Source organism: Colletotrichum gloeosporioides (genome assembly GCF_011800055.1).
Source record: "Colletotrichum gloeosporioides strain Lc1 chromosome Unknown consensus_40, whole genome shotgun sequence".
NCBI classification, from domain to species: Eukaryota; Fungi; Ascomycota; class Sordariomycetes; order Glomerellales; family Glomerellaceae; genus Colletotrichum; species Colletotrichum gloeosporioides.
The window spans coordinates 64,171-77,394 of record NW_025544685.1 but is presented as its reverse complement, the minus strand read 5'-3'; the positions used below and the strand labels follow the sequence as shown (position 1 = coordinate 77,394).

General features: G+C 50.7%; 4 protein-coding genes across 4 annotated transcripts; 2 read left to right on the top strand and 2 right to left on the bottom strand.

Annotated features, from left to right (window-relative positions):
• Window positions 1-241: 241 nt before the first annotated feature.
• GCG54_00005056 (uncharacterized protein) lies at window positions 242-1,894 on the bottom strand (the record flags this gene model as incomplete). Its single annotated transcript, XM_045405089.1, has 1 exon — window positions 242-1,894. One exon carries the CDS (start codon window positions 1,892-1,894, stop codon window positions 242-244), a length of 1,653 nt encoding a protein of 550 aa, XP_045264853.1.
• Window positions 1,895-3,693: 1,799 nt separating this feature from the next.
• GCG54_00005055 (uncharacterized protein) lies at window positions 3,694-4,620 on the bottom strand (the record flags this gene model as incomplete). The annotated part of the gene is made up of 1 exon (XM_045405088.1): window positions 3,694-4,620. One exon carries the CDS (start codon window positions 4,618-4,620, stop codon window positions 3,694-3,696), a length of 927 nt encoding a protein of 308 aa, XP_045264852.1.
• Window positions 4,621-6,372: 1,752 nt separating this feature from the next.
• Window positions 6,373-7,507, top strand: GCG54_00005054 (Short-chain dehydrogenase sdnK; the record flags this gene model as incomplete). Its single annotated transcript, XM_045405087.1, has 3 exons — window positions 6,373-6,968; window positions 7,056-7,331; window positions 7,384-7,507. 3 exons carry the CDS (start codon window positions 6,373-6,375, stop codon window positions 7,505-7,507), a joined length of 996 nt encoding a protein of 331 aa, XP_045264851.1.
• A 2,773-nt stretch (window positions 7,508-10,280) lies between these two features.
• GCG54_00005053 (putative acyl-coenzyme A synthetase) lies at window positions 10,281-12,146 on the top strand (the record flags this gene model as incomplete). The annotated part of the gene is made up of 4 exons (XM_045405086.1): window positions 10,281-10,377; window positions 10,453-11,705; window positions 11,771-11,895; window positions 11,951-12,146. 4 exons carry the CDS (start codon window positions 10,281-10,283, stop codon window positions 12,144-12,146), a joined length of 1,671 nt encoding a protein of 556 aa, XP_045264850.1.
• Between the last annotated feature and the right edge of the window lie 1,078 nt (window positions 12,147-13,224).

The window sequence follows — 13,224 nt, the reverse complement described above, 5'->3', positions numbered from 1 at the left end:
AGACACTACATGCGTCACTTTCCAGTCCCCAGTCTGCTCGTATAATAGGCCAATAAGAGTATTATGCCAAGGCGAACGAAGCTCAAAAGAAGATAAGCTTAACAGGAAAGCATGCAGGGAAGAAAGGCTCGATATACGGATACTTGCCGAGCTGTCTCCAGGTTCGCCATACGAGAGGACATCTAGACCACAAACGGGAGCAGAGCCATTCATTTCTTATTCAATGTGTAATGAAATATATCTAATCAACGCGCGGCAGCAACAAAGAATCCTCCAGCAAGCGATCCATATCCTCAGTGCATATGTGAACAGAGACATCGACACCGCTGTCAGTCCAAGACGGCCGAGATCCAGACAGGAATTCGCCGGAAGATGGAGGGGCTTCTTTGATGAGAATGTTGCCATCCAGGTTCGGCACGACGCCGTCCGCGTATCTTATGCTCGAGCCAAGACCAAAGCCAACGTCGTAGAGGCCAGCGCGCGCCCAAGTCGTCACCAGGATATGACGCCGGCCAAGGAATGCCTGCCATATTCGTTGAGGGGACTTCTCATATGTAGCGCTATGAAGATGATCTGCGAGATTTACCGGGCTACTGATCTTGGAAATCGTAGCTCGAACTTTTCCAGCGATGGCTCCTATCGCTTCCGTGGCGTTACCTGGCTGTTGGTAGCAGACCTCGGAGCCGGGCAACTCAACATTCATCATGATGATCGGAGAACCCATAAAGTCCGCACTTAGCTTGAACGCGGACCGAACACCGAGTACAAGATCACAATGGACGTGGCCGTCATCCTTACCGAGTTGACGTGCACGAATGATGCAAGACCAAACGTGTGCCAACACGGCATCGTGCTTGCTGATTCTCGGGCCGTCACCCTCAGTGCCCTTCGTAGCCTCCTTCCAGAGGAAATCTACCTGTTTGGTGTTGAGATGAATGGTGTAGTCAGAAACGGGGGCCTTAAGATCCCACTCAGCCCATGGCATGGGCTTGCCTGCTGGAGACACCGGCCTGGCGGCATCGAGAAACGGTGTGGGAGGCTTTCCAGGCGCAGCCCACCAATCATACCGGTGCAAGGGCAACCGCTCCGTTCGTCTGATGATGGCCGGATCCGGCTCTTCGGCATTGATGTTCCCCGCGGCAAGATTGTCTAACCGCGCCGGCTCAAATACGGGGGCCGGGACTGGAGCTTCCAAGCCTTTGACTACGGCCCTGCTCACACTCGCCCAGTCCTTGACGAAGCGGATAAGACCTGCGATGTCCGCGAGAGGATGCGCGGTCTTGACAGCGAGGACAAAGCCATCATCGGAAAAAGTAGTGCATTGAACAGCCGTAATCGGCTTCCGTAACCCAGTCATGGCAATGGGCTCGTTGGGTTGGAGAGCCTGTGCAATGTCGGTAGGAGGCACAAATTTACCGAGAGGATCGTCTTTGCGATTCCAAAGCGGTTGCGTCTCGACGCGCCCGGTTGGGTAGAGCGAGTCCGTAGTGACAGAGCTACTTGCTGAGATGAACTCCACACCGACATCTGCGGAGGCCCCAAAGTGCGTGTACACGCGGCCGAAGCGACGGGCGTGAGCTGGGAACCCCTTAGCCTCGGCCGGGACCGACGCATCGTCGACGACTGTAATGGATTTTAGCTGGCCAGCCCACTGTGGGTAAGAACTAAGCGCAGTGCTGAGTGTTTGGCGGAGGTGCTCTGCGACGTCCGGCACATCCTTGCCCTTGCGGGGCTCGAAGAGCCAGATGGCGTTTGTGAGAGCGAAGTTGGCGGTGGTTGCATCCAGCAGCGACAGGGGGATCGCCTGTTCATATTGCGCTGGCGATTGAGGAAACACGCGCTCCGTCTTGGTGACGATAATCTCCACCTTGGGCGACATAGTTGCGGGTGGCATGATGGAGTCGAAACGCAGCTTTTGGATGCCGCTAATGAGTGGTTTGACGATGTAATTCACTCAGGGGTAAATGAGCCATGCGACAGGCAGAAAATTACTAACTCCAGCGTCTAAAAGTCACCGAGAGATCCAACAGCATGGCGCAATCGAATCGTCAAGAGAACACCTACCAGACGTGGGTTGGAAGTGGGGCTTGGCCCGGTGCCGAGTAGGGAATCCTCCGAACTGCCATGATGGTTTGAACCCGGTTGAACCAACTCGAAACGATTACGATGAAATTTCATCAAAGTCCGCATGATTTTCATGTGGCCTTGAAAAACCTACCTAGCGGTTTTTGATTTTGCAATCAGAGGTATGGTCAACTATCAGCCTCCGCCAGTCATCGTCAATCGGGCCCCATGGCGAGCCAGTAAGGATGTGCTATTATGTTCTGAAAGTAATTACACTCACACGTTCTTACAGTCTGGGGATACGGAATTTTAGCCATCATCGATATGGCTCTCAATGCCGCCGGCGGTGTGGCAGGCGCCTAAGTTGGTGCCACCCTCAATGGCATCCCACCATCAGCCTTGGTTCTCCAACTAGGAGCTCTCGCTGGCCTCACGAAAAGCGCTATAACGAAATTCAGGCAGGTTTTGCTTACTTATAATGTTAATATTGTCTTTACTGTTTTGCTGCTCTTAATTGCGTCCACATTTGACGTTTGCCCCCTGCTAGTTACAAATGTTGGAAATATCGCTCTTAGAAACAGTCAGTGCGTTCAAACCACGTTTGATCTTTACAGGAGTTCACATAAAGCAGCATCCAAGGAACTCGTCATTTCTGCTGTAGTAGCAGCATTTCCACTCGTATTTGAGACAGTCCGTGGCCTTCGTCCTAAGCTAGACGAAGAAGGGAAGGTGGATTGTTTTCGGTGGGTAACTCAACCGTAAGACAAGAAATGTCTCTGAGGAACGACTTATAAAAGAATACACTATGGCCATCAACTTACTCTATTGTAGATGTGGTCTGTATTCTTCGCTAGCTCCAACGCACTTGGTGGATACGTCTTCGCGCGAATGGCAGCGAACGAGGGTACTTTAGGGTTCTCATCACACATCTACTTATGAGGTAATAGTTAGCTTTATGTCAGATATGCCAATCAACAACTATTATACTCGGTCGGGGCTACTTACGGAATATTGACGTTTCTGGCCCGCACCATCACCGGTATCATAGCCATGTACAGAACTGCCGCTGGGAACACCTACACGGACATATTTGGTGTCTGGGATCTTGTCCAGCCGGAAACAATACAAATGACACGGGCAGACCACAATGCCATGCGCCAGACTCTGGTAAAGTCTTGCACCCACATCATTGCAAGGTTGTTACGTATATTGGATTCGATGATGAGAATCACGAGCCGCTGTTTCTGCTGCTGTTTGACTAGGCAAGAACATGCGGAGTTCAGACGAACCGAGGGAAGCCACACAGATGACACTGCTGCCATGAGTGGTTTCTTCATGGCAGAAAGACATATGCCGGCCGCTACAGCTTAGCTTCCTTGAGCATTTGCATCTGGGTGGCAGGTTGATGTAATGCCAAAGGTCCTAGAAAGGCAGAGGAAGATTTTGTATTCATCATTTTGGCTTCGGGCACATCATTACCAATACAGCCTCACAGCGTCGTCTACTACGTGGTCATGTTTACACATGGGGATTGTGGTCTGCTTCAAGTTCTGAGACGATATGTGAATAACGGTTATATCAAATAATTTAAGTTTATTAAATCTCGTGAGGTTTTTGTTTGACATGTAACTACTGTCCCTCAACCTCCTTGACAACTCTCTTGGTGGTCTCATCGAGATCCTCCGCTTCAAGACCAATCTTGGTCAGATCAGTGACCTTATCATTGTAGTCACCTCCCCAGCCAGCTCTCATATGGTTAACATAGAAGGAGATCAGACCAGCGACGTGGTCGCCCTTCTTCGCAGCCTCCTCAGCCTGGGCAACAACAGTGGCGGCGTCAGGCTCCTCAATCTTCCAGTCCTTGTCCGTGGTGCCAGTGGCGCGCTGGATGCTGTCGAGCATGTCACGCTGGCTGATGTAGAACGACTTAAGGTAGAAAGGCTTGTTGCGGTACTTCTCAAGCTCGGCGTCGGGCAGGCTCAAAACACCAGCGGTACCCTTACCGGTGGTGCCAATGTTGGTAGTGATAAACTTGGTCTTTCCACCATCGTACAGCTTGGCGGTGCGGTTCTTAATGTCGATGCCCCAGAAACCAGCGCCCATGGACCAATCGTACCAGGGGTTGTTGACAATAGCGATCCAGCTAGAGCCGAGCTCCTCAATCAATTTGCGGATCTGAATCTTGCCCTGGAGAATAGGGCTGGATTCGAGAAGCTTAGAAGGGTCCGGGGCGGAGCCGTACTCGGTGGGCAGGATCCACTTCACACCGGCCTTAGCGGCGGCGCGAATGAGAGGCTCTTGGCCTGTTGCGTAGCTGGAAAAGCCGAGGGCGAGCTGGACAACATCCTGGCCCTGGAATGCCGAGACGAGGAAGGATTCGTCTTCGTAGCTTCCCTTCTTCACGATCACACCCTCGGGGAACGTGGCACTTGACTCGGTGCGGGTGACCGCGGTGATAGTGTGAATGCCCTTGGCGAGGAGAGCCTTGAGGGTGCCGCCACCAACGTTACCGCTGGCACCGACAATGGCGATCTTGCGTCCCTGTTGTCCAGACATTTTGTAAAGATTTGAAAGTTTGTATAGTTGAAGTGGATGTAAGAAGTTCGTGTGGTGGTGGGTTTAAGTACAATACTTAGTCCGTTTGCGGCGATTGGCGTGATGGAATGCTAAGCTTTGGCGGCTGAAGTATATCGGTTCAGGGAGGGAGGATGTCTCTGTGATGTGAGAAGTGATGTTGTTGAGTACTGATGTAGAAGACTGAACCGGCTTTGGGGGAAGAAACGAGGTCTCTTTAATATTCCGATCACGCCTTTCAAGTTCAACCCCATCTCAATGTCGACATCGATAGATCGATAATCCATGGCTAGTAAGGGGATTTGCTTCCGAGATGCGTCAGCGGATCCAGATCAGTTAAGGCTTGACCCTGTGGCGTCTAGCAAACCAACAAAGAGTACGCGCGCGGTTTCGTCGTGGGGTTTCGGCCTCCTGCTCTGCCCTGCACTTCACTAAAAGACACTGGTGGTCCACTGACTAATGGAATGCAAGATTTCTAAGCCCACTATTCGGACCTACCAATTGCAGGGCATTTTGGCATTGTTGCCCGGGATGCGGCCCTTTCGGGTACGATGGCAGTCCGAGCCGGAGGTAAATTAGCCTGTTCAGGCCAAACCAAAATCCTTCCGGAGTTTGCACCCATCTTTTGGGGGTCAATTAGTCCCCGATAGCTCTCAATGTTCGCGGTGAATAAGCTTGCGCCAGGTCCATTGACAATTGCATCCATGATTGAGCCCTTGAAGCCCCAAACATCCGAGGCCTTCGCGATGCACACCCTTCGAGCGTGGCCTCATACTGCTCTTTAATTATCCATAGACAACGTGTTTTCTGTGTTTTAAAACAGGAATACGGCTCAAATTAGAGTTGCGATCTTGGTAGAACGTATTTTGAGATGCCGCCCACATGTTTTAGACATTCGTGGCTAAGTAGAGCCACCCGGCCGCAGCTGGCACGCGGCCGGATGCATTTTGAGCCCGCCTGCGGGCTTTTTTATTTTGTTCCCTGTTCTGTGTAGTTTACGCTATCGTGTTATTCAACCCTGCGGGCTTTTCGCCGACAATTGCTGCGTCCAAAACTGAAAGGTTCACGTTTGTGATTGACATGACAGGATGAATGTGCCGTGCACGAACTCGTTTGATCTGGCCATTCGGAAGGTAACACATGTTGATTACGCTGTCAACGAATGCGCGCCGCTCAACTTAGCCGGACCATCGATCGACTTAGATCTACAGGCATGCGGTTTCTGTGCCATGGCGATAGTGAAGGGAGGACAGAGCATTTGAGACCGAGCCCGGAAGTGAGATAAGGACAAGCTATGAAAAGGATCGCAGCCACGCACCGAGAAACAGCGGAGACACGGCGCGAACTCGGCCGGCTCATCGCCGTCAGTGGATCATCTGGTGGGATGACTTCCGCAGCCACTATACCCAATCAGGCAGCAAATCTCTGATTGGTCGAGGTGGGAATTGTGTCGGGAGCCTCATGTCAGATGCGTCGTTTGGGTACCACAAGTGAAAGACCTGAGTGCGTATGGAGCTGGAGATTCAAGGCAGACACCGGAGATTATGCTATACGGAGTCCGAAAAACAGGAAGATGATGGTATCCCCGAGACGGAGGAGTGTTACCAGAGTCCAGCAAAAGACATAAAAGGGTGAGAGTCGATCGAAATACTGGACATGTAAAAGCGGCAGACATAGCAAACCCATCAACTATTCCTTCCCAAGATATCGTTCTGAACTCTTCCCAGAGCCACAATGGATACCATGGGCTTCATTCGCGCACAGCGGCAAAATCTTCCCATCGTTCCAACAAAGGAGACCTGTGCCGGCAAAACCTTCATCATTACAGGGTCGAACTCTGGCATTGGCTTTGAGGCTGTCAAGCACCTTGTCAACCTTGGGTCGTCTCGTGTCATTATCGCTGTCAGATCCATCGAGAAAGGTCAAGATGCAAAAGCTCGCGTCGATGCCTCCACCGGCAGACCGGAGGTCACCGAGGTTTGGCAGCTCGACATGTCATCCTATGAATCTATCCGAGCCTTTGCCAAGAGAGCATCTTCGGAGCTTAGTCGTCTTGACGGATTAGTTGAGAATGCCACTGCAGCCCTGGATAGGTGGACCATAGCTGAAGGCATGGAGACAAGCGTCACTGTCAACGTCATCGGCACAGTGATGCTAACACTGCTTCTTCATCCAAAATTGATGGAGACGACGAAGACTTCAGGCTCGCAACCCCATATCGTGATTGTTACCTCTGGACTTGGTTTCACGCAGCCGGACTTTCTGAAGTACGCAGACAAGGACATCTTTGATGTCTTGAATACTCAAGGGGAATCTCCCATTGAGAAAAGGTATGGAACAAATCCTTTCGTTTCCTGTCTCCAAGAAAATGAGAGACAAAATATCACATGGACGGCTTACTGACTGAACAAATGCAGATACTCAGTTACTAAGCTGGTTCAGATACTTGCCATCCGACAACTCGCAACCATGCTACCAGCGTCACGCACCGGCGTCGTCTTGAACCTACTCAACCCCGGGCTTTGCAACACCGGCCTAGCAAAATATGGCAGAATGACCCTACGGCTTCAGATTCGGATGTTCAACGCCCTGATTGGAAGAACTCCGGAGATGGGGAGCCGCACGATCTTGCACAGCATGTTTGGTGGTGCAGAAAGCCATGGGCAATATGTCTCAGATTGCGAGATCAAGGAGTAAGTCTTCACTACGAAGCACCGATTGGCATGTATGCTAATTGATACATAGTCACTGGGTACCCGAGTGGGTAAAGAATGAGGACGGACGAAAGTTTCAGAACATGGTATGGACTCAGTTGGCAGCACGACTAGAACAGATTGAGCCGAGATGCGTGGAAAAGCTGGTTGCTTGACATCTTGTTGAAATTCTCATACTTAGCCGTTGAAGCTCGATAGAAGAGTCTCTCTTCTCAATATTCCCATTAACCTGTAATTGAAAGATTCTGAACCTTCCTCCAGATTGCTTTGCCTTCAGGGCAATGCAACGAACCTATCCAAGGAAACTTTCGCATCTGTACTTCTACCTGCATCCATTCCTGCAGTCCCATAGTTTTGGTTTCCAAATCCAAAAGAGGGAGAAGCCATGAATCATCCTCCAGTTCAAATACAGATATGCTTCCGAGCAGTAGAAGCCAAAGCCTGACTTTAGCAGAGCATGAGACATCGCCTAATACCTCTTTTATGACGCCGTTGAGTTCGTGCCGAAGTAGATCGCAGCGCAAGTGACGTTGACGGCCGAACTGGAGCATCAGGCTGCTGATGTAGCACGCCATACCTGAGAGACATGCTCTCTGCAACGTGCTGAATGTAGTAATATCTGCCAGCCGTATTCGAACCACTCGATGGCAGAGAGATACTAGCGTCCCCTGAAAGTCGGGGGCGGCAAGTGTCGGTCTCCGTTTCTCGCAGATCTCGTTGAATATGAAACAGGACCTTTCGATGTCACTTACAAGTTGACAGACCACAGTTGATGTACCTCGAAAGATGTCAGATAGAGTTCCAGGCACAAGCCCGTGTGTGATTGCCAATTCTTCCATCACGTATTTCGGTATCTCAATGTTAGGATACCTCGGCCAGGAGTTCGTGTGCAGAGCATATTGTACATCAGTTCTAATACCAAATTTAGTCTTTTCCACAGTTCCCAAGTCCTTGGCAGCTCACCGGCATATCTTCTGCAGCACTTCCAAATTGTCCTCGAAGACGTGGATACCCCCACGAAGTTCAATCATCTGATAAAGCCCTCTCAAGTGCACGTTGTACTTTTCAAGGTCACCTCGAACAGATTCCTGGACACTGAACATGCATGCAAGGCCTATGGTTGTGTCCGACAAAGCCTCAGTCCCAGACAACCTCTCATTGATCATGCTGAAAGCTTGGTTTGTATGCAGTATGGCTTGCTCTGAGTCCTTCTCTGACCGTTGAAAAAAGTCGAGGCAGGTCGCAACTGTAGCAAGGGATACATGGAAAACTGTTGAAGGTTAGAAAACCTGTCTCGCAACCCAATTCATTGCACGAACAGGCTTTATCGTCGATTATGTATTGGAGCCATGCAGACTTGAGGGGGTCAGGCGGGTAACAAATCTCTGGAGGATAGATAGCATCGCCGACGACACTGAAGACTGTGATAATATCATGAGCCAAGATTCGTGTCTTAGCGCGACCCATACGTACACTGATGAAGCAATAGTCGTGTATGTGGTAGTAATTCTGTCCCTGGCGAGAAGTTTGAGATGTCGTTTCCAACCATGCGCCGCAATGATCCTACTACTCCTGTAGGCTCGATGCTCGACCTCTGTGGCTGCTTAGCGTTGCGGATGGTCTTTCGAACGCGTGTTGATAATATTTTCCCGGCATTCTTCCCCTTCATGACATGACTTCTGGCAGCTTTCCGGTTGCTACGGGTATCATTTCCATCTTCGACGAAATGGAATTTCATCTCTGCATCAATCGGTTAACACCCTCAATCGTCGGTTCTGTCGTTATTGGTGCGAATCTGAAGGGCTTTGGTGGCAGATGGGCAGAAATGAGAGGGACTGAAGATGACCGGCAGTCAGAAAAGAAGCCTGGACGCTGACGTGTGAATGGGTTGAAGACCTCAACAAGCCGGGTTTAATTTTATTAAACCCGACCACAAAGCCGGCAGCCAGCGTGACGAATTGGGAAGCGGCGCAGCGAGGCCATTGGGACTTCTGTCACCGAACGTCCCCGAACCATTGACTTTCTCATTTGTGAAAATATCCGGGATCCACGAATGGGCCCTAAACACAGAAAAAGAACGGCGTATGTCAATCGTGACAATGGAAGTGTGTGCTCTTCACTGAGCTGTAGCAGACCGAGCCTGGGCTCATTAGTCGCCCCGAGCAAAACCCCTCTACACAATTGCGAAGTTATGGCCATAGCAACTTCGAAAGTTGATCATTGCCTTCCTAACGTCAATAAGCAGAAGATCAACCATAAGTCTGTCGCCCATGCATGGATCATAGCTCATCTCCACGGAATTTCCCCGCACATCCACCCCGGACACCAGTACATCAGTCACCGCCGAAAATGCTGGCTCGGGTTCTCGGGCCCTCAACATGTTGGAGTTCCCCCGCAGCCAAGGAACACAAAATAGTAACGCGCTAATGAAGGGGTTACCCCAACAAGTAACCACTGACACGTCTCCATGACCTCGGCAGAAACGATCTGAGTCGACGCAAGGGAGCGCAGGGCGCCGGCTTGTCACGGCCTTCGCGGGTGAAGAGACCCATAACGCAGCCAGCCCCCAATCTTGATAAGAATAATGCGGGGAAGCGAGTCGGAGGCTGCGATTCACCAACACTCTCATTTCTCGGTCAGACCCCCTTCAACTTAACTTACTTCACTTCACATCCCCAAGCTCTCTTCATTCCGCGCGCACTGGCCCCTCTCTGAACGCCGCCAATTGCCAGTTCCGCGCGGGCCTTCACTTTATTTTGTCTTTCCACTGTTCCCATTCTGCCGGATTGGGCCTCGTCAAAACATCACCCCCCACGATTCCTCATCAAGTCCTCGTTCATGAAAGGAACGCAGCTTACATGATACAGCTTTGCTCATAGTGGAGACCACGATAATAAGAAACGAAAACAAACCCACAGCATATTCAAAATGGCAACAATTGTTGAGAAGCGGGGTGGCCAGACCATCTATCGATCTCCCGATACAATTGACCTCCCAAAAGTCGATTTGCTAACGTTTTTGTTTGGTATGTGTGACCATCCACAACCTCCACGTGCCTTACTGTAGACATCTCAGCCTTTGATACTGAACGCGGTCTCAGATTATCCCAATGAGAGACTCAACGACGACACCATCCTCCACGCGGAGGCCGCAGACCCGAGCAAGTCCATCACTAAGGGGCGTTTGGTGACCACCCTGAAACAACTTGCTCATACCCTGCGCCATAAATATGGCATTCAAAAAGGAGATGTCGTACAAGTCATCTTCACTGGCCACTACATGGCCCCGACCGTCTTCTACGGTATCATGGCCGCCGGCGGGTCCGTGGCAGCGTCAACTCCATCTTCGTCGCCGCCTGAAGTCGCTCGCCAGATCAATCTCACTGAGAGCAAGATGGTCATCTGCAGTCCTGATCTGAAGGCCCTAGCCGCCGCTGGAGGAACGGCGGCTGGCCTGCCTGCAGACCGCATTCTCTACATTGGCGACACACACGAGTTCAAGCTCTTTGAAGCTAAAACAGACAAGGAAGTACCGTTATCAAAGGAACAGCTGGACTGGGAACGCGTCACGGACCAGACGACTTTGGAGAACACTGTCGGTTGCTACATCTACAGTAGTGGTACCACTGGCGTCCCAAAAGCCGTCAAAATCTCGCACTCGAATATGATCGCCCAAACAATGTTCATCTCCACGCCCACGATTGAGTACTACAAGAAACGTCCCGGTCCCGGAATGAAGTACATCACTCTGGCTCATCTTCCGGCAGCCCATATCTCAGGACTGCAGGCATATATCGTGAACCAGACATTCATGGGAGGCGTCGTCTACTGGATGAAAAAGTTCAACTTCCCAGAGTTTCTCGGTCACATGAAGAAGTACAAGGTCACAACATTCTTCAGCGTACCCCCAATCTACCTCATGATCGCCAAGTCTCCTCTCGTCACAGACCAATTTGACTCTGTTGAATTTGCGCTCACTGGGGCAGCGGCGCTTGGAAGGGAAACGCAAATAGAAGCGCAGAAAAAGATTGGAAAGGGAAAGGGAATCCTCGGTCAAACTTGGGGCCTGAGCGAAACAACAGGCGGCTTTACAATTCTTCCTCGACATATGACCGACGATACCGGCAGCGTTTCCATGATTGTCGCGAACTGCGAGGCTCGGCTGGTGGATGAGGAAGGCAAAGACGTCGAGGTTGGAGAGCCTGGCGAGATGTGGTGCCGTGGACCCATCGTGACGAAGGGCTATTACAAGAACGAGCAGGCGAACAAGGAGGCGTTCGTCGACGGCTGGTTCTGCACCGGCGATAGACTCTCTTTCAAGGATGGCAAATTTTATTTTGTCGATCGCAAGAAGGTACGTTTTCATACAGCATACCAGAACTCTCACAACCATCGAATATTGACTAACGTGAAATTTAGGAACTCATCAAGTACAAAGGATTCCAAGTCGCTCCGGCGGAGCTAGAGGCCTTGTTGGTGACGCACCCAAAGATTCAGGACGCAGCAGTCATTGGCGTGGACGGAGAAGGGACGGAGCTTCCAAGGTTGGTAGCGGTCGAACTTTTACTTGATAGAGAACCTTACTGACAGCTTCCGCAGGGCATATGTGGTGGCGGATAAGAAACAAATCTCGGCAGAAGAGATTGCCAAATGGGTCGAGGGACAGGTTGCCAGCTACAAGAAGCTGCGGGGCGGCGTCATTTTCATAGACGCCATCCCCAAAAGCCCTTCTGGAAAGATTCTGCGAAAGGACTTGAGGGCTTTGGTCAAGCGCGAGACTTCTGCGAAGCTCTGAGGCCCATGCGGAAAGCTTTTCTTAGGAAATGTTGACAGTAGTCAGACGAAGAATTCTCCGATGGTATGGTGAATGGCCATCACGGTACTACCTTGTAGATATTCGGTTAGCAGAAATGGGAGGCGGCTACGAAGGGTCGTCTAGAGCTTGTCTACCTTGTGCTTAAGGGAAAAGGATACTGTTAATTGGGACTTAGGTATATATTTCATTTCTCTTCAACAGCAAATGCACTTTTCTTTCTTGCGAGGATTTATCCCATACAATCTTCTGTTGCATGCCATTGTCACCTCTCACAGTCTCCATCACAAATACCCCACACCCTATTCTATCAACATGGGCTTTCGAACGGTACTCTGCAATGTCATTGAAGGTATCAAGAGCGATGTAGAAACGGCCGCCTTCATCCTGTTCAACTGCAAAATCCCACGACGACACCGCAGGCCTCTACCGAAACCCTGCTGTTGTGTCGAGCGCGGCCGGACTGGGGTTGACTATCAAGTCAACCCGGACGTCAATACCATTGATCCCCCGCCGCCATACTCCCCGCCTTCATATCCATCATACGCCCCGCCGCCATATTATGGTACGAGAAGCCGATTGGATACATTCCTTGACGACTTATCCTACTACTCCCCTGAGTACTAAGAAGACGGAATGATCCAATCAATTGATACGTGTTGTCCCCACAACCTCCGCCGTCAACTCCGTCGACCGTGGCATGATGAACTCGGTTTCATTAAGAGCCTAGGAGAACTTGAAGACAGACCGCCAAGTACGTCTCCAGAAATAAAATCCGGCCAACCCCCCCTTAGACTATGATCACCATGGCTATGTTAGGGATCTCAATCAAGTAAGCCTCATCTGCACATGTTCGAAGGTCTCATTACAGCCCAGCTAACGCTCGGTAATAAACTCTTAGGACATATCATGTCAGTCTATTCGGACCTCTCCATTTCGACCACTGCATACAGGGGTCGCAGGTAGACAACATCATAACAAGCGTCATCGTTTGAATGTTCTTTAAAGGCACATGCTAAGCCCAGTGCCGTCACATTTCCGATTCTTGGATATAGATTTT